The following is a 26,614-nucleotide window of genomic DNA, read 5'->3' on the forward strand; positions in this document are numbered from 1 at the left end:
CAAATCTAGTTCCTCATTTCCTTACTACTGCCAGAAATATATTTTTTTTTGTTGTTGGATTGAAAAGAATATTACTTTCAAAATAATGTGATATTTTGGATCTTTTTGTTTGATGTGGGAAAATACCATATCATTCACTCCAAATAGATATTTTCCCACTTTAGCAACAAAAAAATTATTTTCACTGAGTCAATTATGAGGATGATTTTATACACTTGAGTTAACCGTCAGATATTTATACATATAACAAAAAGATCATAACCATTTTTAGTACAAACATAATATTCCTCAAGAAACACATTCTCATGAAATGAACAAATGAAAAACAAATTGTTTCCCTGATATTGAATTGTCTACACAAAGGTTCCCATGTGTAAGTGCAATAAAACAGTGCTGTGTCTTTTAGAGCTTCTCTCTGGTGTTTTGAAAATGTTTCTCCATAACAAGTGTTAGTGTTTCTTAGGTTTTAGTGCCTTTGGAACTTTTGATTTTTTTTCTTCTGATAAGCTTTTGAGTAGCATATTGCTATGTGTAATTACTTTTAGGCAGTATGGCAAATAGCCTTGGAGAAATCAATTAGCCATGTCCCTGCATGGATGAAATTTTGGTCGAAAGATAAGAAACGGAGGGTAGAACTAAATGGTAGTGGTCACAAAAAGGGAGAAACAGCAGTGAAGTTCTGCATATATCCCTGGTCTGTTCTGTGATGTTAAGCACCTTTCTTCCCTAAAAGACCTGAGAGGGGGATAAGCAGATGCAAACAAGTGTGATGATACAAAGTTATGAAGGATAGCAAATATGACTGCAACTGAAAAAAAAATATGCATAACTTAAAAGACAAAACTGGGCAATAAAATGGTGATGAAATCCACTTTAAATAAAGTCACTGTAAATAAAATGAGGTAGGAAAATATAGTCCTCATTTATAGATAGAATGATGAGATGTTAACAGAGATAAGATCTGGCAGACAGATCCATGAAAATCACAGAATAACAGAATAGTTGAGGTTGAAAGGGACTTCTGGAGGTCATCTGGTCCAACCCCCATGCTGAAGCAGGGCCTCCTAGAGCCAGTTGTCCAGGACTGTGTCTAAATGTTTTTTTAATATCGCTTAGAGGAAGACCTCTCTGAACAACTTACAAAAACATCAGCTCCGTTATGTGTCATTGTAGAGACGGACATGACACTGAATACCAAGTTGCAGCAATTCTTTATTTTACAAGCAGTGCTTTCTTATATCCCTTTACCCGGATACTTATCTATGCATATACTCTACCATTCTACTTTTGCCCAATCCACTCTCACATCACATGCCAGCCAGCCAATACAATTGTTGATCGTGAGGTGTTCATGCTCTGGTCAAAGCCAGGATGTTTGCCAACCCTTATCTTGTTTGCTCAGCTCTTAAGATTCTCCAGTCTCTTCAAGGGTACACGGGTAACTGTTCAAGGTCAACGTTAAACTTGCATCCTGATCCCTTGGACCAGCTGAGGTCTCCCACAGCTATAAGTATCAACTCAAATTCACTGGTAGTCAAAAGATCAAATCAAAACCCAGGATTTATTAAGAAAGGAATGGTTAAAGCAGAGTGCATGATGCCATTATGTTAATCCATAGTTCAGTCACACCTTCTCATCCAACACAAGAAGAAGAGGCCGTCAAATGAAGCCCGTTCACAAGGCAGGTACTAGGCCAGAAAGAAAGCTGTTTCTTCGCATAACGGATGACAGAACCCTGAAAATCCCTGCCAATAATGTGGCAGATGCTAAAGGTTCACATTTGCTCAAATGGTGACTACACAGATATCTGTCAGAATGATACAATGGGGATATACAAAGATAAACCTCTTTAGACTCAGGAAATCTCCTGAGCTGAAGATAACTGGAGACTGGGACAGCGTTAAACTTGTAAGTAACATATCTGATTGTTTTATTCTTACTTGTCCCTAGATAACCATTTGTGGTCACCATTTGAAACAAGATACTGGGTTGGATGGATCTGAACCATCGCAGCCTCTTACCCATCATATTTTTCCAAAACTGTAGAGTTTGCTTGGTGCTTCTAGCTCTGAGTGTATAAGGTTCATTCCCAGGATTAATTTCTTATCTGAATATTTCTTAAAGATACAGAACTTTGCAGTCCAGTTTCTACTGCCTAAAACTAAAGACTTCTCAAGTTGCCGCTCCCAGCCACTTACACATACTTGTCCACATCTAAGCACAACAGTACACTCTCAGGACTTCTAGCTGCACTCCTGTAAAGAGGAAAACCAGAAACACTTGCAAAATTTGACAGGCACTTTATTAATAATCCTTTAAGAGGCATTAGATTTAAAAACCTCAGGAAATAAGAATACAGTTATTTCTAGGCTGCTCTTAGGCCTTCTGTGCATCTTAGTTCAGGTTTATCAGAGTCTGCTTAGAGTCTCTTTTTCTAATCAGATGTATTAAGACAGTGATCTGTTGTTTCCTCCCCTCTAATCCTTTCTACCCTTTTTTGCCCTATACTGAAACAGAGAAGCTTCTGTTTGTTGCACTTGAAGAAAAAGATCTTGCAACTCAGCCAAAACAAGAGAATAGATGAGAAACAATCAAACATGATGACTCCAGCATCATCTCAATAATAGTCAGCAACAGTCTGATATTCTTTTTGACTGCTAATAAATCACAAATGCACTGTACTGCAAACAAATGTACTGTAACCAAAATTTAAAAACAAGCAACAAAAAAATGGAGCTAACAGCCACTGAGGAAGTCTACTGTAAGTAACAACTAATTAGTTAACATTCTGCCGTTCCAGTGTAAAAAGCCCTCTAAGGAACAAAGTCTCAAAGGACACAATCTATGATTCTTCAACTTAATGCTACAATTGCATCTTTTTCTTTTCTTGAATATGCAGTGGCTATTATTCAACAGAGACTTAACCTTTTCACACAAACATTCTCATATATCCACACTAAGATGTCTTTGAAAGATCCATGGTTCATTGTTTTAACATGGGAACTGAATAAGGGCATTTGTTCAAGCCAGTAAATTCTATTTTCTGGTTTCTTTTATAGAACCAGTAATCAAGTGTATACCTTCAGAATATTCATATATTCAGAATATTCATATTCAAGTGTATAGCTTCAGAATATTCATTTTTTTGTCCCTACTTCTTGTTGCAGGCAATAACATTGAAAGGAACAGACAAGCTCAGTCTGTTAATACGTGGCTCCATGGCTGGTGTCACCACCACAATTTTTGGTTTTTCAACAACGGAACGGCCTATGCGGCACCAGGCCTGCTGGCAGCAGACGGGGGTTGGCTCACTCAAAGGGGGAGAAGAGTTTTTGCCCCCAAATTAGCAGGGCTCATTAACACGGCTTTAAACTAGATTTGATGGAGGAAGGGGATATTATCAGGTTTGCCTGTGACCAGCCAAGGGATGTTGTATCAAGGAAAGAGGAACTGGGTGCTGGTGAGGGCTTGCAGCCATTAGCTCCAAAATGTGCTGGCTACACTGCAGCATGCTCAAAGTCTTACGTAGACAAGCCAGGAGCTCCTGGACCAACAGGAGCCAATGGGGAGGCACCATTAATACAGGGCACAGGAATGCTGCCTGGAGAGCAGCACAAAGTAATTACAGCTGCTCCAGCCAAGTCAGCCTCAACGAAGACATGGCTGAAGTGCCTCTATGCAAATGCACAGAGCATGGGGAACAAACAGGAGGAGCTAGAAATGTGTGCACACCTCCAAGGCTACGATCTCATTGGCATTGTAGAAACTTGGTGGGATGACTCCTACAGCTGTAGTGTTGGCATGGAAGGCAATAGGCTCTTCACGAGAGACAGGCAAGGGAAACGAGGAGGCGGTGTTGCCTTATATGTTAACGAGCAGCTGGAATGCATGGACCTCAGCCTAGGGACGGATAAAGAGCCAACTGAGAGCCTATAGGTCAGGATTAAAGGGAAATCAGGAGCAGGGGACATTACAGTGGGAGTCTGTTACAGGCCACCCGACCAAGAAGACCAAGTGTACGAAGCCCTCTATAGACAGATAGGGGCGGCATCACGTTCACAAACCCTGGTTCTCATGGGTGACTTCAACCACCCCAACATCTGTTGGAAGGGTAAAACAGCCTGGCATAGGCAATACAGGAGGTTCTTGGATTGCACTGAGGACAACTTCCTTCTCCAAGTGGTTGAGGAGCCAACAAGGAGAGGAGCTATGCTGGACCTTGTTCTTACCAACAAGGAGGGGCTGGTAGACAGTGTCAAACTCAAGGGTAGCCTGCGCTGTAGTGACCAGGAAATGGTTGAGTTCGAGATCCTCAAGGCAGTGAGGAAGGTGCACAAGCAGGCTGACCACCCTTGACTTTGGCAGAGATGACTTTGAATCCGCTTGGTATGGTGCTATGGGATGAAGTGTTGGAGGGAAGAGAGGCCCAAGAAAGCTGGTTAATATTCAAGGACCACCTCCTCCAAGCTCAGGAGCGATGCATCACTACAAAGAGGAAGGCAGGCAGAAAAGCCAGGAGGCCTGCATGGATGAATAAGGAGCTCCTGGACATGACCAAAAGGAAAAAGGAGGCCTACAGGGAGTGGAAACAGGGGCAGGTAGCCTGGGAGAAATACAGAGGAATTGTTCAAGCAGCCAGGGATCTGGTTAGACAAGCTAAAGCCTAGATAGAACTAAATCTGTCCAGGGACATTAAGACAAACAAAAAATCCTTCTTTAAGTATGTCAGCGAGAAAAGAAAGACTAGAGAAAATGTGGGCCCTATCTGGAAGGAAACGGAAGAACTGGTTACCCGGGACAGAGACAGAGCTGAGGTTCTCAATGACTTTTTTGCCTCAGTCTTTACTGGCAAGGACTGCAGCCACACTGCCCATGATGCAGAATGCAAAGGCGGGGATTGGGCACTTCACTGTAGGTGAAGATCAAGTGCGAGACCACCTGAGGAATCTGAAGGTGCACAAGTCCATGGGACCTGATGAGATACATCCACGGGTCCTGAGGGAACTGGCAGGTGAAATCGCTAAGCCACTAGCCATCATATTTGAGAAGTCATGGCGGTCTGGCAAGGTTTCTGCCAACTGGAAAAGGGGAAACATAACCCCTATTTTCAAAAAGGGAAACAAGGAAGACCCAGGGAACAACAAGCCAGTCAGTCTCACCTCTGCTCCTGGCAAGATCATGGAGCAGATCCTCCTGGAAATTCTGCTGAGGCACATAGAAAACAAGGAGGTGATTGGTGACAGCCAGCATGGCTTCACCAGGGGCAAGTCATGCCTGACAAATTTGGTGGCCTTCTACAAAGGGGTTACAGTGGCAGTGGATAAGGGCAGATGAACTGATGTCATCTACCTGGACTTGTGCAAAGCATTTGACACTGTCCCACACGATACCCTGGTCTCTAAATTGAAGAGACACGGATTCGACAAATGGACCACTCGGTAGATAAAGAACTGGCTGGACGGTTGCACTCAAAGAGTTGCGGTCAATGTCTCGATGTTCAAGTGGAGAGCAGTGACGAGTGGCATTCCTCAGGGGTCAGTACTGGGACCTGGATGGTTCAACATCTTTGTCGGCAACATGGACAGTGGGGTTGAGTGCACCCTCAGCAAGTTTGCCGATGATACCAAGCTGTTTGGTGAGGTAGACACGCTGGAGGGGAGGGATGCCATCCAGAGGGACCTGGACAGGCTGGAGAGGTGGGCCCAAGTCAACCTCATGCAGTTCAACAAGGCCAAGTGCAAGGTCCTGCATGTTGGTCAGGGCAATCCCAAGCACAAATACGCTTGGTGGAGAATGGCTGGAGAGCAGCCCTGAGGAGAAGGACCTAGAGGTGCTGATTCACAAGAAGCTCAACATGAGCCAGCAACGTGCGACTGCAGCCCAGAAGGACAACCGTATCCTGTGCTGCATCAAAAGAAGTGTGGCCAGCAGGTTAAGGGAGGTGATTCTGCCCCTCTACTCCACTCTTGTGAGACCCCACCTGGAGTACTGCATCCAGCTCTGGAGTCCTCAACATAAGAAGGACATGGACCTGCTGGAGCGTGTCCAGAGGAGAGCCATGAGGATGATCCGAGAGCTGGAGCACCTCTCTTATGATTAGGGGCTGAAAGAGTTGGGGCTGTTCAGCCTGGAGAAGAGAAGACTCCAGGGAGATCTTATTGCAGCCTTCCAGTACCTAAAGGGGGCCTACAGGAGAGCTGGGGAAGGACTTTTTACTAGGGCATGTAGCAATAGGACAAGGGGGAAATGGCTTTAAACTAGAAAAGGGCAGGTTCAGATTGAACATTAGGAAGAAGATTTTCACTGTGAGGGTGGTAAGGCACTGGAACAGGTTGTTGAGGCCCCATCCCTGGAGGTGTTCAAGGCCAGGCTGGACGTGGCCTTGGGCAACCTGGTCTAGTGGGAGGTGGGATTGGCAGGGGGATTGGAACTCGATGACCTTCAAGGTCCTTTCCAACCTAAACCATTCTATGATTCTATGAATATATGGTCCTACATGCAAAATTCATATTATAAGAGCAGATACCCTCCCTAAGTTAGAGGCACCTGAAAAGCCATAGTTAAGCAAGCCTGACAGCATAGTTTCTATTCTCTAAGTGCATGAACAAGATCATTGATCTCCTTTAATTTCTACCTGCAGAAAAACTAACGAGCAGACATATCCTTATCTTAAACAAAATGTCTGTCTTTGCCATTTGGTTTGTATAAGGAGTATTACCCCTTTTATCACAGCACAACCCTCTGGCTAGGCGAAGGAGGTGAAGGGCAGGCCAGCAGAATAACCTGTAACAGAAGCTGGAAGCAATCTGAATACTGGGCATGGTGACATGCTAAAATAGTTGCTAATGTTTTTCCAATTTTTAACAAGAAATTGCAGTGCCTTAACAATCTTTCAAGGCTGCATGATGAGTCCCCCATATATATGCCTTATCTAAATCATGACTTGACAATTACAAAAGTCCTGTCATTATAATTAACACTAATTTATTGCTTCATTATCGCTGAGTTCTAGCTTGTTTTTAAAAACATATTTTACTAATTCATCATTAACACAAGTTTAAACTGCCGGTATTCCTCTCCCAAGATAAAAGTCCATTTGTGAGTAGATACGAAGGCGTGCTTAGAGGAAAGAAAGATTTCTTTGTAAAAAGTAGTTCCTTCCTACGAATATTCACACCTTGAGTATGTATGACCAGACATTCAAGGCCAGAGACTTTTAGCCTTGGCAATAGGTACACGCCATGCACACCACCACCCCTCTTCTTGCAGATAAGAGTATTGGGGTACCTCAGTCACCCATTTCCTTTCACACTCTGAATTCCAAATTTCCTGGTGGGAAATGCACGCATAGACTACATATCTCACAGTCTCCAGTTACAGTCAAGCATATACTATACTATACTATATTATAAACATTATACAATTTTTCATTGTCCTGTGAATGACTTCATCCACATACATATTTGTACTATGCATTGCTACAAGGAGAAGCCCAAGCCTGAAGAGATTATCTGAAATTTCTAGAAAAACAGACACTGTAGAATCACTTGTCCAACCTGCATTTCTTTGACGCAAAGCTGCAGTATAGGCAATACGTAAACTGCTCTGTTCCAAGGACCAAACGCTATGTGCCCTGGGGCTTTAGGTGGGAATGCTTCCTGATTCATGACAATAGAATCCACATGAAGCCTGAAGAAGAAATGATACTTCCCAGATACTGTGTAGGTCCCACCACCATTAAAGAGAAAGCAGATGCTAACAGATGAGTCACTGGAGAATAAAACCCATTTTCATGCAGCACATGAGATCATTATAAGATTTAATGTCTTTACAACCTAGTAACAAGCTTAACGGACCAAAACGTGCTTTCAGGGCAGGATAAACCCTCTCCGGTTCTTTACAGAACAAGCAGATCATGTACAAGGTGTCCTGAGTTATAAAACAGCATTGCTGTCTAGTCTCACACAACTCTTGAAATGATTAAGTCTGAAATGAAATTAACTGTTCCAGGTCTGTACAAAGGCAAAATGAGTAAATTAGAAGTAGAAGATGGTTGGAAGATCAACCTCACTCCACTTGCACAATTCTGCACGTGATATTTGGATGGTTTTATAGAAACTCAGAGCTGGCAAAAAACAAGCTTGATTCACAAAGGCAATGAGAAACGCCAGCAAAAAATTATGTTCTAAAGGAAGACCTGGAGGAATTTGGCTTTTTTGCCTTACTTATTCCTCAGCATCCATAGTCACTAGAAAGGATTGAAAACTCGTAAACATATGATAGCAAAGACAAAATTTCTGAGATTCAAACTACACATCAACCTTACTGGGGGTAATAAATGGCAGTGAAAGCCAGTTGAGTTGCTCAGAGTCTCAAAAAAACACTCATGCAGGTGGTAGAGGAACTGCAAGCACAGAACCCATCTTGCCTATTTAGACCATGAACACTCCTCCTGTGTTAGGGAATAGGGTATGAGGATGCATATGTGCAGGAATACTGCTCAGAATACAAAGTCTGTTATTTCAAGTGGTTTGGGGTTTTTACGTGCATGTATGTATGTTTCTGTGTATACATACCCTAAGAAAAGTTAGCAGCAGAAAGCAATATGAACACTTCATTTTGCTACTAATCCTTCCCTGCCAGTAACAGGACCAGCCACAATAAATAATTTATTAGAGGAAGCAGAGCCAAAAGAACAATACACCTTCAAAATGCAACACAAAATATCGCAGAGATGAAATAACAATGACAAATTGCTACTCAACTGAAGCAGACAGAACTTGAGATAACTTCAGGATGTAGGACTTTCTTGTCTTCCCTTTACAAACAAGTTCTGTTTTGCTCTTAAGTAGCAAAGAGTTTGAACTAATCTCTGTAACAAACATTACAGGAAGGTATCTATAATCTTTTTTATTTCAGTGCTTCCCTTAATTAAAAACAGTGTATTGTTGAGACATTAGTAATACATGCAATAGTCTATTTTCAGCTTTCCATTCCTGACGTGACTGCATGTGGTTATCAATTACTTAATGCACATATATTATTTCTTAAATTGGTTAACGAACTAAATAATATTCTTCAAAACATTATAAAGAAATGAGCAGCTGCTATATATGACATCCCTCTGTGGTTATGAACATGCTTGGTTTCCCTGAAAATCCAGCACTTCAGAGAACCAAAATGGTTCACATACACTATAGCACTTATAAGCAGTTCTGGAAGCATTTACAAGTTAAAATTGACTGAACGGAGTAAAAAAAAAAAATTTTTTTTTTATTCCCTCTATATTAAAGGTATAGAACAAAACATATACCCTGTAAGTGTTCAAATATTTTCTGGATAATGCTTCTGAATCTGGTTGTAGGAATATGAGAAAACTTGCTGAAACAAATTCTTGGTCTCCTTTTCTGCTTTTTTATGCCATTAGGCACAGTAAAACAATAAGAAGACAGATAGGAAATATGGCAAGCATATGGCATTTGTGTATAAATAACAACAAACATAATTTTAATTTACCCTTCTACAGAAGACAAACTTTCCATCTTTTTGTATTACAAAAACTATGAATTACAGTGCTAAGTTTTTCCATCTCTGTGTGTAGAATAACCTTGATTCAACTACGTTTGTTTTTTACAAGAACTAACTGTAATTCAAGAGAAAAACTTCCATTGTTTAACATCTGTGAAGCTTTGCATAGCTCACATTTAATACAATATATAAAATGGATATATATGTTATCAGCGTATACACGCGTCATATGAATCAAGTCCAACCAGCCTTCACAATGCCATGCAACATGTAGTGTCAGGCCTTTTTACAAAGAAAGCTCCTCAACCTAATTGCTCAGCATCAACAAAGACAGAGCTTGGACTGTTTTGCCTAGAGAAGAGAAGGTTCAGGGGCAATCTCATCAGTGTATATAAATACCTGGAGAGTGTAAAGAAAACAGAGGCAGGCTCTTTTCAGAGTCCAGAGACAGGACAAGAGGCAATGGGCACACAACGTAACTGAAGGATCCATCCGAACAAAAGGAAACACTTTTACTGTGAGGGTGACTGAGCACTGGCACACATTGACCAAGGAGGTTGTAGAGTCTCTATCCTTGGAGATATTCAAAAGTTGCCTGGACATAGTCCTGGGCAATCAGCTAAAGTTGGCCCTGCTTGAGCCCCCTCATGAGACCACACGGCCTTCAGAGGTCCCTTCCCAGCCTCAGCCATTCTGTGGTTCTACAAATCACTGCCACATGGCAGTACAGATCTGAAAACAAAGGAATAAAGACTATTTATTGGCTTAAACACCATTAAACTAATTAACTTTAAATAAATTATTGTGTTGTTTCAACAGTTACTTTCAGTTCTCTGTTGCGCTTATTCAGCTGTGCTAGGCGAAAGGACTGTTTCCAGTGATGTGATGTACATTCCCCCGTATATATTATTCCTAGGTCTGTGGTTTAAATTGTCTCTCATCTCATTCGTTTCAAAACATATACACAGACTTTTCAAGTGTTTTGAGTTAAATATTTCTATTTTTAAGAAGTGTTAATAGCTTAATATGACTCAGCAAACACACAGGGGTATCCCAGTCCTCCTGCTTTATGATATTGCACTGCAGAAAGGAACATTAAAAAAAATTCTGCTAAATAGTGTCTGTTCTTCTCGTGTACGTTTAAGCAACATGCAAGCTCACTGTAAAGGGCAATGAGATTTACGAACTATAGAGAAAAGTTTTCAGGCAAACTGATGATATCTAGACAGTATTTTTTCTGTCCTCTGGTTTTAGAGACAAATGTCAAAGATCTATAGAAGCCAAGAGCAGAATAAAAAAATAACATATCATATTCTGGAAAATTCTGTTAACTGAAGCATTTATGAATACAGAATTTTTACTTGTGAAAATAAAAGATGATCCCTCTGTTTAATTAGTCAAATAGATTTAATATTTCTTTAAATTCAGAAAGGACATGGTATATATATATTTGCATTTATGTGATGCTTGAGATAAATCAGAACAAGTTAGTTTTTAATGAATGTATATATTTACCACCATTGAGTGATGTAAGTGAAAGCCATCCCTTTTTATACAAAAAAACAAGAACTGTAAAACCATTTTTTCCACATACATTTTGCTACTGAGATGCAGTAGCATCTTCTCATGCAGCGAAGAAAAATGAAATGCAGTTAAGCTGTAAAGAAGAAAGTTTTTGCATTAAAACCCCCCTCATCAACGGAAACTTCTCAAGTTTGGAATGCTTGAGTCTAGATTATTGTGCCATAATTAACTTTTTCCATTTCTTTGTAAAGAATATGCAAATTTTCAACCCCAGAGTTAATGATCTGGATCCAAAATCTTCCACCCATTTTAACTTGTTTAACAATGCATTTAAGATGTTCAGTATGTAGAACAATTGTTCTAAGAAACAGAAGGAACTTAAACATGTAGTCTCCTTCTTCAGTCCTAGTTCTATTAGAAAATACACTCTTGTTGACTGTGTACACCATTAACACTTCCATTACAGAAGTATTTATGTGGAAGGAAAACTTACTAGGAGATTTCTCTTCTTCCTCCTTAGGTTCTACTTTCTCTGCCTTTGGTGGACCTTTGATTTTGTACATTAATGAACGGAGTTTGCCGGTCAAGGAGGAATCTTCCTCTTCCTCTTCCTCCTCTTCTAGTGGAATACCTTAGCAAATAATAAAACTGGTTAGAAACAAAACTTAACCTTTTAAGATTAACTCCTTTGATATTTAAACAATACCAAAATATCTACAGGATTTTTTTTTTTTAACCAGCAAATTTCATACAGGAAAAAAAAATCTTGTAAGCCCAGCAGCTTTAACACATTAGCTACAGTGGCACCTCTCAAATTATGTTTATTTCAGTACACATACTTTAATATCCAGATTTATAGTATTATTTTTTCAGTATTATAACCAAAGAGGTGGTAATTTTTGAAGATTCTACTATGGTAATTAATTTTGACTGAGTCATATCTGATTAAATATGGGATCCTTTGTTTCATAACGCATAGTGTAAGCTAAAGAAATAAACGTATGGCTGAACCTCACAATATAGTACAAATTTTCAGTCGAGATATTTAGCATCATAAACAAAGACATTAACTGAATTTAAAACTGTAAGAAGGCAGATGTTCAGAGATTATACTGGTGATACATGTTTTTCATGAAAATGTATACAATGAAATGGAATGTCATTTTACAAGGTAATTTAATACACTTCAGTTCACTACATTGCTTCACAACCATTCAAAGCATTTTCAAATCTTTCACATTTCTCAGTCATGATCAGATGCCACATGTGTTATGCGCAGAAGCACAGAACATCTAAGCAGGTTCCCTTCAGATCACAAGTAATTGTGCCAAGCTGAAATGTAAGCTTTTGCTGTTTGGCTGCTGGTCAAAGTGAAACTGAGAAAAGGAAAAGATTTCCTGACAGAATACTAAAAATATAGAAGCTGGAGCAGAGGGAAAAGAATAAGCTGCAGAGGCTAAAACTGGTATTAAAAAAAAAGAAACTAAGAAAGGGAAAAAGAACTGAGATGTGGTATCAGGTTGGAGAAACTTTGCTGCTGGCAGCTATCAAGGGGAAGGAGTTAAAATTATGACTGTGAGCGACTAAGTGACTAGGAAAAAAAAATTGAGAGGCAGTGGGAGAGAATGACAGAACTAGAAATTGAAATTGCAGACTACATATGGAATTTAAGAGAGACTGGCTGGGCAAAATGAAAAGCTAAGAACAATGGAAGGCTACAGTCAGAGTCTGGAAAAAGAAAGAATGGGAAATGTAGCCAATAAGGAGAGGAAAGAGAAAGCAGACAAGGATGTTCAAGAAAGCAAGAAACTGTCTGACACTGAAAAGAAATCTAGGCCCTGGAAGCAAGAGAGAGAAACACTGGGAGGAGAACTCTTGAGAAACTGAAACGCACAGACAAGAAGAAATGCACTGGGATGATCAATTATGACAGTGTTGGACTGCAGGAGATGGAGTTTGTGACTGCTCCAGATGGGGTCTCATTCACTGCTCCATATCATTCATTATTCTTTCTGCATCCTCTTTGAGCTGCAATCCATTCAGAAGCTGACCATCTCATGTTGCTACTGGCTAATCACTTAATTCACGTGGCAGAGGTCTGTGCACTGGAACAGATGGTTCCAACCCAGCTAAGTATCTATTTGATACGACGCAATAAAATCTGTGGTAAATTTGTTTGTTTTGTTTATAATGAAGGAATTACACACAAAAATTATGATAGAGGACTATTATTTTTCTGGCAAAATTAACCACTCGCAGTTAGGACATGCTAGGATTAAGACTGCCTGAGTAACTTTAATTCAGACTATTTGCATATATTCATTATGAAACAGCCTTTAATTACTTGATTGCATACATATTTTTCCACTTAGACCGCAAAGTATACTTAGGATTAAACAGCTGATTAAATATTCCAAGCACAACTCCTATTCATTTTATCTGCAGCTGTGATTGCTTAGTACTGATTTTCAGGACCAAGTCAGGACACAGATAATAAGGAACATTTATCCGCAGTGACCACCTATGATGAATGTGTACAAAGTAACAAATATTGTTTTGTTTAGAATCCAGAGGATCATTAAACTATTTTAATCATGAGACCGTGCCTTCTCTATCTTCAGTTCTCTCTCTCATTCAACATACACATCTACAATGTAGTAAACAATAATAAAAGTATACCCCTAAAAAGAAAAAAAAAACCACCATAATCGGCAGGGATTCACATAATGAAAAGGTGAAGCATGATCAGGAGCTAAGTGAATTCAATACCAGCAACAAGATTTCAAAGTAAAATAAATATATTGCAGAGTTAAGACATTTCCAAGTAATTTGGGGGTCTTCCATAATCTTCAAGCTGGAGTCTCAGAGAAGTCTCTGATGCCAAATAGACATTATCTTTGAAAACCAGGTCAGATCTAAGTGGCTAAACAGTGGAGATGACGGTACCTACCTTAATAAAATGGAGAGAAAGAGGAGTAGCTACAATGATATTAACTATTCACTTTAACACTTGGAAAAAAAATGCCAGAATGAAAGCAACGGTTTTTGGTAAGCACTTAGAAGCCAGGATGAATAACAATCAACACAGGATTGTCAAAAACGAATTACATTAAACCAACTAAACTTCCACCTACAACGTAGCTAAACTTACAGCTACAAATCTTGATTTTAAGGACTTCTAATACTGTCTTATACAACATCCTCAGAAATAAAATAATGAAATACACCCTAGATATCCCACTGATCCAGTCATCTTTGGCTGAGGTAGTTGAAAAATAGTAATTGGCTTATCACAAAATCATAGCTTGATGGCTGCTGTAGTTTCTAAAAAGGTATTCAGAAATAGCAGCTCAAGGTGATAGCAGAAGCCTTAACAACACAAGCATAGAATGCTATGGGAGGCACCATGGCTACAAATAAATTACAGGTCACTACAAGAATGCAATTCCATGAACTGGATAAAACTGTTTTTAGGGATAACCAGTGAAGAAAGAACTAGCAGACTGTAGTAGTAAACATTTAAAAGTGACCTCAAGCAAACAGAAGGAGGAGGAGGAGCAGGAAGAAACTATTAAGATTACTGCGCCCTTCCTGGGGAAGAACTTGAGATGATGTCAATTCACTGTAACGACCCTGCCCCCTTCTTCTTGAACACGATGGGTGTTATCAACCACAGGACCAAGAAAGGCACTGGAACAGTGACTACTAATATATCTACCAAGTAGGTGGATATGAAAAAGCTTGTGTATATAAGTTTTAACTGCATAACTATTGCGATGGAGCAGTAATAACTGGATGACTCAGACTACAAACGTTAGCATCATTGTAAATGAACTAATAATTCCGTGACTGTCTTGATTAGACTAAGATCTCAACAGACTAACAAAAGATTTTTGGCATCACATACAAAATGTGATTCCTTAACCCACATGAATTGCACAGGGTATCTGAAGTAGTTCAACTTTGAGGATACCCTAAGGAAATTCCAATTCAATGACTGGAGTAACTCAAGCTGTAATCTGGAGTGCAATAGTGTTTTATAATGATTGACCATCACAGCTATGTATACACCAGGAAACTAAGCAAAAGCAGCAGCCAGATCCCTCATCTAGTGTTTTTTATTAAACTTTCTACTGCTCAACTTCACAGCAATAATGTTCTTTCAATACGTTTTATCTGCTTGTACACATACACATGCCTATCTAAATCTTTTAAGGTAATCCAGTCTTCTTGTTTGGATCATTTTTATTTTTTCTAATTAAGTCTAAAATTGACACATAAACAGAATAATACTGGATAATATTTAATATATCTATAATGATGAAACTTAAAACCATGCACAGGTTTCCCATATTTTTGTAATATGCACCAAAGTCTGTCAGGAAAGTCACCATGTAGACAGTAATACATCTAATAAAACCCCCTCGTATTAGTATTTTTTTAACTGTTCTGTTCCTTTTTTCATGTGAAGTGTCAAAAAGACAAACAAAAAAAGGTAGCAAAACCTTGCCACTCACCACAGTGAATTAGAAGATCATCATGAAATTCATATAACTCATCCCGAATCTCCTCTGGACAGGGACAATCCTCTCCCAGTTGAAAATTCAGCAACACATTAATCTTTAAGGGAATTAAAACATCGTTAACACACTGAGATAGCCTAAGACCTATTCTAATATATAGCCATACTTTATCTGTTTATAATTAAATTTATAATCAAATTAACATAAAATATAGATTTCTGATACAGCTTAAAGGAAATACTAAAGCAATAGTACTTTGTAAGATTTAATTACGACTCACATCAAAATACTGTTACACTTAATGTTAAAGCTAAACCCATTTCCTGTAGGTAGAAAATACTATTTCCAACATACAGATGTCAGCACAATGCTAATTTCATGCTAACTTTTGGCAACTAATATGATCAAATTATCATCATCTTACAGAACTTGATGAATCTCAGCTCCTCAGCCTTAGGCAGTAATGTTCTATTTTTCTATACTGTTAAGAAATCCTAAGTCAACTTTGGTTTAGAGCTTGAATTCAGTAGTACAGGTATAAGCATTCTGACATTTAGTACTTCGTGGCATCTTAATAAATTTTATTTTAAATTCAGTTTTGGTTCTCTAGCAGTTCCAATGGTAGTTTACAAGTCAGAACTCTATTTTATCATCACGAAGAATTTATTTTATCTTTAGATTCAGTGATTTGTTTAATGTTACCTGTTCTTGAGGGGGAGACCGAAATTCTTTAGTCTTCTTGGCAGTCAAAGCAGCAGACATGTTCAAGGCTTGCATGAGTTCATTGTACCTGTATTTCTGATTATATTGCAATTTTGATACATAATGGTCCGCAAATGATACAATTGCTTCCACTCTGTGTTGTAGCTCACAGTCACAGAAATAATTGAGTAAATGACACATCTAGGATAGAGAAAACAGACTCAAGTTCAACAGTTTAACAAATTCTAATTGGGGAAGAACTGCAGTGAATACTATACACTGCAACAGACTGCAAAAATGAGAGACTTTTTCCCCATATTTTTCTTTTAGCACTGTAAATGTGAAAAATTAATATGGTTTTATTATCTGATTGATAATAAATATTGCTTTCACAGTCTTTCACTCCACGCATTCAAAACATTTAGAAACCTTAGAATCATAGAATAGTTTGGGTTGGAAGGGTCTTTTAAAGATCGCCTGGTCCAACCCTCCCCCTTTTAAAATACACCTATGAAATAAGTAAGTATTTGCATGTCTATTTTGAGTGTACATACATGCAGAAAGAATTGCATCATCATAAATTATGGTTATTAATGGGAGGTTATAAGACAAAGTATAATAAAGATCTTCAGGATTTCAAATCTTACAAACTAGAGAACAGACAAACAGCACTATCTCTCTTTCATCAACAGTAGAACATACGTAATGCATTTATATTAAATCATCACCTGAAGCTTAACAGATTCTGGTAACCTTGTCTGCAATAAGCCCTTAGCAGGAGCTTTCGTTTCTTTGATTGCTTTCTCCCCAGCTTCCACAGCCTTTTCTTCAACTTGTGTAACTTCTTCCTTCTCTGTCCTCTCTTCTGTTTCTTCCTTGTGATCTCCAAACACATTGGGATCAATTAGGAGTAACACCTGCTTCACATCGTCATCATCAAAAACACCCATTATGAGCAATGTTGCTATCAGTTTAAGAACAGGAACAAACTGGAATGTAACATGTCCTCCAACAGGGTCTCGTATATGACTACCACTACACTGTACTGCCTCTGTTAGCATACTTATGGCCTTGGATTTAAGTGTATCAAGGGGTATCTCTGGGCTGGATGTCTGACGTTCTTCACTGGTCATAATAAAGCATGGAGTAGCAAAATTAAAGCTTGGTTTCAGACAAGTGCTAAGCCCTACTCCAGGTAAACCATGCTTCTTTGTTTCATCAGGATATAATTTAATAGTTCGAGTTTCATCTGTAACTGGAATGATAAATTCATTGTTCATCATGAGCTTGGCTTGCTTGGCATGTTCCAAATGAATACTAATGAGTAAGTCATAGAATCCAGAACGCAGGAGTCCAGGTAAGTATTGATTATCTATTGTATAAAATAGCTGAGATATGTCCACATGGCTACAAAGCGCATAAGCAACTCTAGTGTTACCTAGAGCACTAACTGAGCTATAGAGTTTTAAAGTGTGGTAGTGAAACTTCATCAAATCTTCTTGTTCACAGAGTTCCAAAATATCAACGCATCTGTTATGAAACAAAGAAACAGAACACCAGTCAATTTTATGAATAATAATTTTGTAAAAGAAAAGTTTTCTAATCTCTGCAAATTTTAGCAAGTTCCACTTTAAACCATTAAATACTAAGGTTGATACTGACTAATCTTAACATGTGCACCATTAAACCAAAGTAAACGGTGGTAATAATCTGATGAGATTATTGACAATTGGTACTCCATAGAAAAAAATGGAAAACTGTAAAATAGAGAAGTTTCTTTGGAAGCTATGGTAAATTAGAGCTTGTTTTTAACAGAAATGTATTTGGAATGCTGGAACTCTGTGGTAAAAATGTCACCAAACAGTGCCTTTATAGATTATTGAGGATTGCTGTTTCATTTTTTTCCACAAAGCACAGTATTTTTAATTCTTTTCTTGAATTCAGATTTATTAATGATAAATAAAATTGGTTATTTAATTATTAAAAGAAGCTGCAAAATAACTGATAAAAGTAGAGCAGTTAAATTATGTTTCCCCTACACTTTTTTTTATAGTTCAATTTGTCACTGGTTATGATTTTTGATATTTGGATACATGTTTATTATCCTCACTCTGAAGATAAAACCTAATGAAAAGCTAAGAAAGCCAGGATCTTGTCAAGAAGGTCATGAAAACCTAATTTAGTTGCATTCAGAGCAGAAGAAGCAGGAACAGATTACATGTTTTGATTACAGAAAAAAAAAAAAAAAAAAATCAGCAAAATACTACATGTGTGTTCTTTTTATTTATTTTTTTTTTTTCAAGCTGAGAAAATATCTGTGTTTAAAAGACCTGGTAATTTAAGAGATATTATTTTATAATTTAAATAAAATCAAATAGTCATGTTTTATGTATGCAAATGTCATCACATGGCATCCAAATTATTCAGCCTCTTGTATCTACTTAAATTTCATGAATATGATATTACAGCAGATAAGATCAGAAATTCTAAACAACTCTAGTGTAAATATTCTACAAGGCAAGTTTAACCAATACCCAGATATCAGCTTTCAATATATTTTGTCTACATCAAGTCACGGTAGTTCTTTCCAAATGTACCTGTTTTCTTCTGGGATATGAAGTGCCATCATCTGCAGAGGTTCCAAACACTGCACAACCCAGCCATGCCGTTCACTGACACGCTCAGTTTCTACTTTTAGAAAGCTGTTTGGCATCCTGCTCCATAAAACAGGTGTAATTGTTTGCACATCGAGGCGAGGGGGACACTGAGGAACAGGATTTCTTTCTTCACTTTTAAAAATTGCTGCTGATAAAGGCATGGTATTCTGAAACAAGTGGATTAAAATTATTTTTATAACATCTAATTATAAATAAACCTATAATATGAAAATGAAGTAAAATTTATTGATAGCAACAAACTCATAGAAATGTATAAGTTACTGAAACAAACAAAATCCATTAAAACCCCGCAACATTAAGGGTTTAGATTTGTTGAACAATTAACTTCATATAGTCACTACATTTACAGAAGTAAATGTGGATATCAAATAGAAAGTCACAGCACTGATTCAATCTTCTTAAACAAATTCAACTGAGGAATTTCTGTGGAAATAAACAGATTTGAAAGAGCACTTTTAGAGAAAATATTTTCTACCTTTAATTTACCAAGTTCAAACTGAACCAAGTTAGTGCTTGTAGGCTGTACAAAAGTTGCTGGAAAAAGCTTTGTGTTTGGTTCAACCTAGAAGAGAAATGAGATTAAAAAAATTTAAAAAGCAACAAGAATCTCCTTCAAGAATATGATACAATAGAAAATAAATACTATATAGCTTACACTTCATTATCAAATAACTGCAGACGCTGTATCCAGTTGTTGATTAGTGTCTACCTGTCGTTTACCTCAAATATAGTTATCTAATATAGTATGAGTTATGCTTACACGCCCACCTAACTTTGAGGCCACTGTGTCTGCAGCCTTATGTGCTCTCAACACCTGTAACAAGAAATTTGGCAACACTACATGTTGACTCTTCTCAAACATATCCAAGTCCAACACTTCATTCTGAAGCAGCTCCTTAAAAATCCATCCACTTTACAGCTACATACTTAGCCTCTTGCTCTAGGAAAAGCACCGTGAACACAGACTGAGGGTAGAATACAACTTTTTAGGCCACTACACATCTTTTGGGGTTCTTTCACATTTTATGCTGGACAAAATAATTCACTACCAAAAAAGCTCAAAACCAAATTTCTAAAAGAGAGGGAACCAGAGGGAGATAAGAGGGTGAGAGCGCATGATTTGATCAGGATAGTGCAAATCTTTATTTCCTATTAAGACTAATGAATTTCTGATGCATACTCTAAAAGAAGAATGTAAGGGTTTTTTAAGACTTCAAAGATCTCTTTCTTTCCAGGCTTAGCATTTGTCTCCAGTCGTATAAATTCACAGCGAATCACAATGAACTGTTTGGGTTTGGAATTTTTTTGACAGCTATATTATCCTCATTTCCCCAATATAGCTGGACTCAAAGTACATATCAGAGTAGTAACACCAGTTTATTCTGAAGGCTTATCTACAAGATCACACATGTCTATTGCCATGAAAAAAAAATAATTAAAAAGATAGTTATAGAAGTCTGTCACTATTAAAAAAATTTCCGTGCTCCAGGGTGGCTGAAAAAAGGTACACTCTATACAATCAATTCAAGGTTTCAGGAGATCAATTAAATATTTTAATCCCATCACTGTGTATTTTGCATGCTATGCATACACTTTATACACAGAATTACACAAAATGTTCAGGGTTGGAAGGGACCTCTGGAGATCAGCTAGTCCAACGCCCCTGCCAGAGCAGGGTCACCTACAGCAGGTTGCACAGGACGGTGTCCAGGCAGGTTTTGAATGTCTCCAGAGTAGGAGACTCCACAACCTCTCTGGGTAGCCTGTTCCAGTGCTCTGCCCCCCTCAAAGAAGTTCCTCCACATGTTTAGATGGAAATTCCTATGCTCGAGTTTGTGCCTGTTACCTCTTGTCCTATCACTGGGCACCACTGAAGAAAGACTGTTCCCATCCCCCTGGCACCCTCCCTTTAAGTATTTATAAGCATTAATAAGATTCCCCCTCAATCTTCTCTTCTCTAGACTAAAAAGACCTAAGTCCTTCACCCTTTCCTCATAAGAAAGATGCTCCAGTCCCCTAATCATCTTTGTAGCCCTTTGCTGTAGCCCCTCTTCACCCTGTCCTTCTTGAGCTGGGGAGCCCAGAACTGGACGCAGTACTCCAGATGCGGCCTCACCAGGGCAGAGTAGAGGGGGAGGATGACCTCCCTCGACCTGCTGGCCACACTCTTCTTGATGCGCCCCAGAACGCCATTGGCCTTCTTGTCCATCAGAGCACATTGCTGCCTCATGGTCATCCTGTTGTCCACCAGGACTCCCAGGTCCCTTTCCACAGAGCTGCTCTCCAGGAGGTCAGCCCCCAACCTGTACTGACGCATGGGGTTATTCCTCCCCAGGTACAGTACCCTACACTTGCCCTTGTTGAATTTCATAAGGTTTCTCTCTGCCCAACTCTCCAGCCTGTCCAGGTCACGCTGTATGGTGGCCCAGCCTTCCATCGTGTCAGCTACTTCTCCCAGTTTTGTGTCTTTAGCAAACTTGCTGATGGTATCCCTTCATCCAGGTCACTGATGAATATATTGAACAGGACTGGAGCCAGTACTGACCCTCTGAGGGACACCATTTGTTACTGACCTCCAACTAGACTCTGCTAGTACAACTTTCTCACATTAAGTACAATTACGATACTTGTGCTGTGAAGGAGTGAAACTCCTAACTTTAGGGATAGCAAACTATCAAAAATTGCAAAGCAATAAACTGAAAGAGTTGCAAGAAAGAAATAAAAAATCCATATTATTCTAGATGAGAAAATAGCTCCAAAACACAATATAACTTAAAGAAAATGTAAAATAATACCATATACTGAAAAATCTGTATGCACAACAAAGGTTTTTCAGAACTATGACTCCTGGGATAGATAAAATAATGTAAGGCCAGGTACGTACATTCTAATGTTTTTGATAAGGAAAAAACCACAAACCCAAATCCAGAAACAAAGGGTATACTGGACTGAAAGACATTACTAATAAAATGTGTCTTATTTCATTAAAGCCTGAAAGTAACTGACTGAGAAAATATAAGTCTCAGCCCACGACCAAAGATAGATATTTCCTAGTAATAATAATTGAATTTGTAATTTCTAATCTTGCTTGAAGGTCAGATGACTGTTACTAACTCAGAATAAAATAAAGCATCTTGTAAAACAATATATAAGATCTCCTTTCTGCTACAGATATGTTAACATTGGCCTGACAATTACTGAAAAAATCTCAAATATGTATGTATACGCTATCTTTCATTTACTTTTCTATTATAGACAGTGGGGTTTTTTTTCTGAATATCACCATGGTATTCAATATTTAGATCAAGAACTACAGCACAATTAATTTCTTCTCCTCAATATGTTGATATGTAGGCCTTTTAGAAAGAAATCAGCATACAAATATTGTCAGTTACAAGGTTAGAATAATTGTCCTGCAGCTGCTAGACCAGATAAATGTCAGTCATTTGCTGCAATTTGGGTGAGAGATTAGATTTACTAAAGTATTTTAAAGATTTTATTTTATGGTAAAAATATTCAAGAAATGAAAATTACATATGACTATTTTCACTACTTTCAAAAATAGAGAAAAGATTTAAACTACTCAAAACAAGCAAAGATTGAGAAATATTCCCCCCTCAGATATATTAGTGCTGTTGGAATATACCATTGTATCTTTACAGAAAGTGCTGGGTGACGTCATTTTTCAACAGACCAGGTGCTAACAGGTTTATTGAAAAACACTCCCAACAGCAACTCCAGGTATTTTTCCATGGAAAAGAGAGGAAACAGAAGAGAAATAATTGTATTTTCTGAGGTTATTTTAAATTTAGTACAAAGAACATGGTTGCATTAATTGCAAGCCACAAGAGGAAAACCCGAAAGTGTTTTTCACACTAAAAGCAGTAACAGGCATCTTCTACACCTATTTTCCTAGATTTCTTTCCCAAATTAGAAAAACAGATAAAGGCTGTTCCATGAAAAAAAACAAATCACCAAATCTCCATGGTTTTGTTCAGAAGCTGTCATATTGATTTGTATCTAGCTAAAAAATATACCAGCAAAGCGTGGGGCTTAAGCACTTTTGATCTCCTGTTTTCTTTCCCCAGGATACTGACATTTAATATCCTCCCAGGATGGCACTAAAGTCTTCAAGTACTCTTACAATATATACCAAAATCATAGCTTCTAGATGATCTCCCACCCTCATTTACAGGCTGCGTGCAACCCTGCCACATTCATTTTCAATGCAGTCAGTATACAAAGCTCCATTAAATTTAGGTGAATAACATTTAAGTATTATCTATAGTACAGATTTTTGGGGTTTTTGTTGACATAGAAGAAAGCGATGCATTGTTCCTAACACTGGATAATGTCTTCCACAGTGGATGCTTTACTATGGACAACTGATTTACTAAGAGCAAATCTCACCAATCTGGTGCTGAAAACTTCTGTCAACTACAGATCCATTTGCATAGTGACTCCACATTTTTTGAACATTAATAGCATTTCGGGCCCACCCCATTTATTTTTTCTTTGCACATTAATGCGTATTTGAATTTTGAGTTTTGAAACTTATCAAATCACAAGCTCCCCAAATCACAAGATCTCTATCTGCAGAAGACACAAACCCTGTTAATAAGAAAGTGAATTTATTTTCTCAAACTGTACAAAAAATTAGTATATCTGAAGTCTAATTTTGACCTTATGCTAATTTAAATAATTATCTCCCCATGTCGTGTAACAGAATTAGTTGACGAAAAATATTTTAAAGAATAATTAACATTATAAATCAAGATGCTGAACCACAAGAATTGAGAGTTAAAAAAACATTTTTCTGAACATATCTACCAGTAGTCCTTCCTCAACATTTGAAACAACTGTAAGAAGTTGGAAAAATTTAGCCTTACAAAAGAGAGAAATTGAGAGAGAGATAAACAGAAAAATATAGGAAAACATGTTATTGTCACATGAACAGTGTTCACTTAGATTTCTGAACAAGAAAAAATAATTTTATAATAGCATCAAAACTAGCTTACTAGATAACTTCCTGAAAATCTGATAATACCTGGTAACAAGTGCCAAGCTCTTTTCCATTGGCTGTGAATGACAACATTCCAGTAGCCAGGTCAACAAAGCATCCAATTTCTAAATCAACATTACTGCGACCTGATCTTTGGGAATTAGCAATTACATCTCCTCCCCACACCATATAGCAATTGCTGCGCTTCACACTGAAAGAACAGCAAGAACAAAGAAAACAAATCAGGTCACACTGAACTTGACCAAGTATTCAGCAAAGACTTATTTTTCAATCGAGTGATAGTTAGAGATCCTCAAAGGTGCTTGTGCTGCTATTAGCTTTGTTTTCCCATTAACAAACGCCCCTTTTTTTAAGAATGTAAGCATTGTGGGTAAGGGATCAGACCAAGTGCACCTTTATTTTTTTTTCCTTTTTGTTTTATAATTATGAAATAATTTCACATGCTTCTGTGTGCTTATGTAAGACATATTAAAACAAATAACAGGTTCATCCACAGTAACCAAATATGGATGTTAAAAGAAAGAAGCATCACAAAACATTCTTTCAAACAGAACATTAATGACAAATACATTCACTTTAACAAGTTTATGTAAAACACATTCACATACAAATGAGCACAAAACACTCCTACTCCATAGTTAATTTTCTTCTTAGTTTAAATTAATGTTTAAAATATCATCAAGCTTGTGAATAATTAACTTTTGAACAACAGTATTAAAATACAATCTTTAATAAGTGATAAATAAACACATACCTTTCATGAACCCTGCCTCTCTCATCACCTAAAGTAACCGTCACTGTACAATTTTTATTTAGGTCAAAATTCTCACTGTAAAAATGATAGTCTGGTGTTACCCAGCCAACCCAGACACAGGATGGGTCTTGGCCAGCAAATATCCGTAGTGAATAAAAATACTGAAAAGAGAAAAAGAACATATTAGTAATAGAAACTGAAATTATTTTATCAAGGAATACTCAAATAGTGACTAAAACATCTCTTATATATCGAACTTCAATAATAGTAATTCAACATTCTCTTAATAAGTCATTTAAAATGCTCATGAAGTACAGACTAGTGGTTTAAGAGTGAGGTTTATGCCTCAAGTCATACAAATCTGGGCATTATTATTTATACACAGTGTTATATCAAATGATAGCAAATTATTAAAAAGGCTTCTTTCAACAGATCAATTTCAAATAAAATGCTGCCACTACTAAATCTACTTCAAAAACTAAGAAGAACTAAGCATCTCAACGTATTTACTTACTGTTGTAGAAGGAGCAGCAATTTCTTGGCTGTGCTTTCTAAAGAAAAAGGAACATTAGTAAATTAGTTTTTTAAGAAAAAGAGAAGTAGTAAAAAAAGTACTCATTATTACACTAAGTGTACTTACAAGCTAACTCATGTTTGCTGGGTACTGAGTACGCATGAGTAAATTAAGTATGCAAAGACAGTACAGGATACAAATATACACCAAAAATAATTAATTGCAGTTAAGGCAGAGAGGGGGGAAGAGACAGATTTACAGCAAGTAACTAAAGATTAAGGCAATGCTGGAAGGTGCTGAACTCAGTAGTACCTGGTAGCTTTAAAAATCTGTCCCATAATCTTTTTTTTTGTCAGATTTCCAATAAGAATGAGCTATTGAATGATAATGTAGATGAGCATTAATCCAGTGGGCAAAAGATTCTGAGCTGGTTTTCCAGTCTGGCTGAAGAGCTTTGCAAATCCCAATGATTTTGAAAGGATGGCAGCTGCTTAGCAATGAATAACTATAAACCTTGTGATGCACCTCTTCAGAGACGGTTCTCACTTGTCTGGATATACCATTCTGCAGCAAAGTTCTGTTATAAATTTATTAAAACCATCAAGAAAAAAAACCCTCAGCCTATGCTAGTATGTGCTTAGTGCAAAAACAAGTATGAAATCTTGAGTGTACAATAATACAGAATAATAGAACATATTACATTTACATTTAGACCATGAAATATGATAACTAAACCCAAGCCTAACCGTTTTTGGAAAACATCAGATGAAGCATTTTCCACACCCATGCCAAAGTTGAATGATGAGCGGAACTCAATGGGCATACTCAAACGACAATATATCATGTCTGAATTGCTGTTCTGTGTGCCAAATGTTTTGTGAGTAACTTTTAGCCGAGGTGGACTCTCAATGGTTCCATCAATTCTCCATATCTAAAAAATAAAATAAATAATTTTAAAATAATACTATTCCAAGAAAAATGCTGAAAACTTTCATTAAGCAACTAGAAGATGAGACAACTGAAATTTAGGGAGCTGTGGAACTCCTGTCACTGCTGCATCATAAGAATGAATGAAACAGATCACTCAGTGACACCACATGTACGGTTAAATGTCCTCAGATTAGCATAGTAGACTAAACCAGTTTGTTTCACTCACACTTCCATTACCGTAAGTGATACTAAATTCAGCTGAAAAATTTTTAGATATTTAAGAAAAATGTATAGTAGAGAAGGTTTAAAAAAATGCAAGTGAATGTAAGATAGAATATAAAAAATGGTTCTTAGAAATCGTAACTGGCATGTTTCAAGGAGCTAACCACAACAACCTAAATTAGTAAGACATAATAGAACAGATAGGCATATCCATAT

The 26,614-nt window shown here is 37.6% G+C and overlaps 1 protein-coding gene across 1 annotated transcript in view; it reads right to left on the reverse strand.

The window, feature by feature from the left end:
- The window catches only part of RYR3 (ryanodine receptor 3), a 253,870-nt gene that overhangs the window by 110,476 nt on the left and 116,780 nt on the right, over window positions 1–26,614 (reverse strand). Inside the window, exons 29-38 of the mRNA XM_082485921.1 lie at window positions 25,993–26,177; window positions 25,247–25,283; window positions 24,733–24,893; window positions 24,003–24,168; window positions 19,431–19,517; window positions 18,875–19,101; window positions 17,006–17,807; window positions 16,278–16,478; window positions 15,570–15,672; window positions 11,546–11,683 (exon numbers count right to left, since the gene is read on the reverse strand). Of these exons, the coding sequence (XP_082342047.1) occupies window positions 11,546–11,683; window positions 15,570–15,672; window positions 16,278–16,478; window positions 17,006–17,807; window positions 18,875–19,101; window positions 19,431–19,517; window positions 24,003–24,168; window positions 24,733–24,893; window positions 25,247–25,283; window positions 25,993–26,177 (2,107 nt within the window). The remainder of the gene's footprint in view (window positions 1–11,545; window positions 11,684–15,569; window positions 15,673–16,277; window positions 16,479–17,005; window positions 17,808–18,874; window positions 19,102–19,430; window positions 19,518–24,002; window positions 24,169–24,732; window positions 24,894–25,246; window positions 25,284–25,992; window positions 26,178–26,614) is intronic.

This window comes from Vanellus vanellus (assembly GCF_965231255.1).
Source record: "Vanellus vanellus genome assembly, chromosome: 6".
In the NCBI taxonomy this organism is placed as follows: Eukaryota; Metazoa; Chordata; class Aves; order Charadriiformes; family Charadriidae; genus Vanellus; species Vanellus vanellus.